Below are 1,226 nucleotides of genomic sequence, written 5' to 3' on the forward strand. Positions count from 1 at the left end.
ATAAACACACTACTAGACGTTATTTAACTCTTTAATTAAAAAGCATGTAAGCACGTTATTTAGCAACATTTTTCTTTTACTATCTTGATAACTACATTCCAATGTAACTGGTTTTCTTTATATGCCTATGCCATTTATTTTATTCATTTAAAAATATTACGCTGAAAGGGGGGTTTGTAAGCTTTGGCACAAAAAAAGGGGTCCATGGCACAAAAAAAGTTAAGCACCTCAACTAAGAGAAGTCAGGCGCTCTCACTCAGTCTGCGGTCCTCTTTTTACCTTCCCCAAATACTGTCTTAACGGCAAAACTTCGCCCGTGATGCGGGATTCAGTACATCCCGAAAAGCTCGAAGCCGACCAAGCACAGTAACCCTAGTCTCTTTCGGATCCTGAGAAGAAGCCATCCCCACGCCCGAGTCGCCGACCGAGGACACCCCCACCCCAACCCCCGCTCCAGGACTGTGTTCCTCAAACCCTCTCCAATCTTCCAGCGCTGGACCCAGGGCTGACTCGCGAACTCACGCGTTCGCGCCTCCCTCTTCCGGGGCAATCCCCTCATCTATCAGCTGCCGAATTTTCTGGGGGGTTCCTTCTGGGGAGCGAACGACTGCACCCCAAGTTTTTTCAACCCCCGTAGCAAACGTCTGCCCCTCATTGGGCGCCGCCATCTTGGTCCGTTGCCCAGTTGCTTCCCCTCGGGTTTGAAGGCTCAGGAACTTCCGTTCTGGGCAGTTAAGATCCGCCTCTTGAGGCGACTCGCCGCCGGGGACTCTGACCGCGCAGCCCACCCTTTCCTGGTCATTTTAGAAAGACGGTTTAAGAGGGCGTAAGGAGGAATGTCGTGTTTGGGATTAAACTAAAGCTAGGTGGGTTTTTTTGTTTTTTGTTTGTGTTGTTTTTGTTTTTGGCGTTGGCCGGTACAGAAGACGTTGGTGGTGTCGGCACCACACGCTAACCAACCGAGCTAACCAGCCAGCCCTAAAGCGAGATTAATCGTTTCCTTTATGACCTGTGATTTTTAGGTTGATAAGGGATTTTTAGAGCATGTCTCTCCAAATTCAGCAGGCATGAAGGGCCCAATTTAGTCTTCAAGTAATTAACTCATATGGCCCTCTTAACGTTACATCTTTTTACAAGCGAGGAAATGGTGACCCTTACTTGAGAACGAATCGTTTAGAATCCTTAGAAACCTTGTTACAAGTGGACTTTGGAGTCTGTGGTATTTG

The 1,226-nt window shown here is 47.8% G+C and overlaps 1 protein-coding gene across 1 annotated transcript in view; it reads right to left on the reverse strand.

Annotated features, from left to right (window-relative positions):
• Positions 1-668, reverse strand: part of ZC3HC1 (zinc finger, C3HC-type containing 1) — a 23,566-nt gene extending 22,898 nt beyond the window's left edge. The window contains exon 1 of the mRNA XM_008574450.1: positions 523-668. Coding sequence (XP_008572672.1) covers positions 523-668 — 146 coding nt within the window. The remainder of the gene's footprint in view (positions 1-522) is intronic.
• Positions 669-1,226: the final 558 nt, after the last annotated feature.

The sequence above is a fragment of the Galeopterus variegatus genome, unplaced genomic scaffold (genome assembly GCF_000696425.1).
Source record: "Galeopterus variegatus unplaced genomic scaffold, G_variegatus-3.0.2 Scaffold1050, whole genome shotgun sequence".
Classification (NCBI taxonomy): domain Eukaryota; kingdom Metazoa; phylum Chordata; class Mammalia; order Dermoptera; family Cynocephalidae; genus Galeopterus; species Galeopterus variegatus.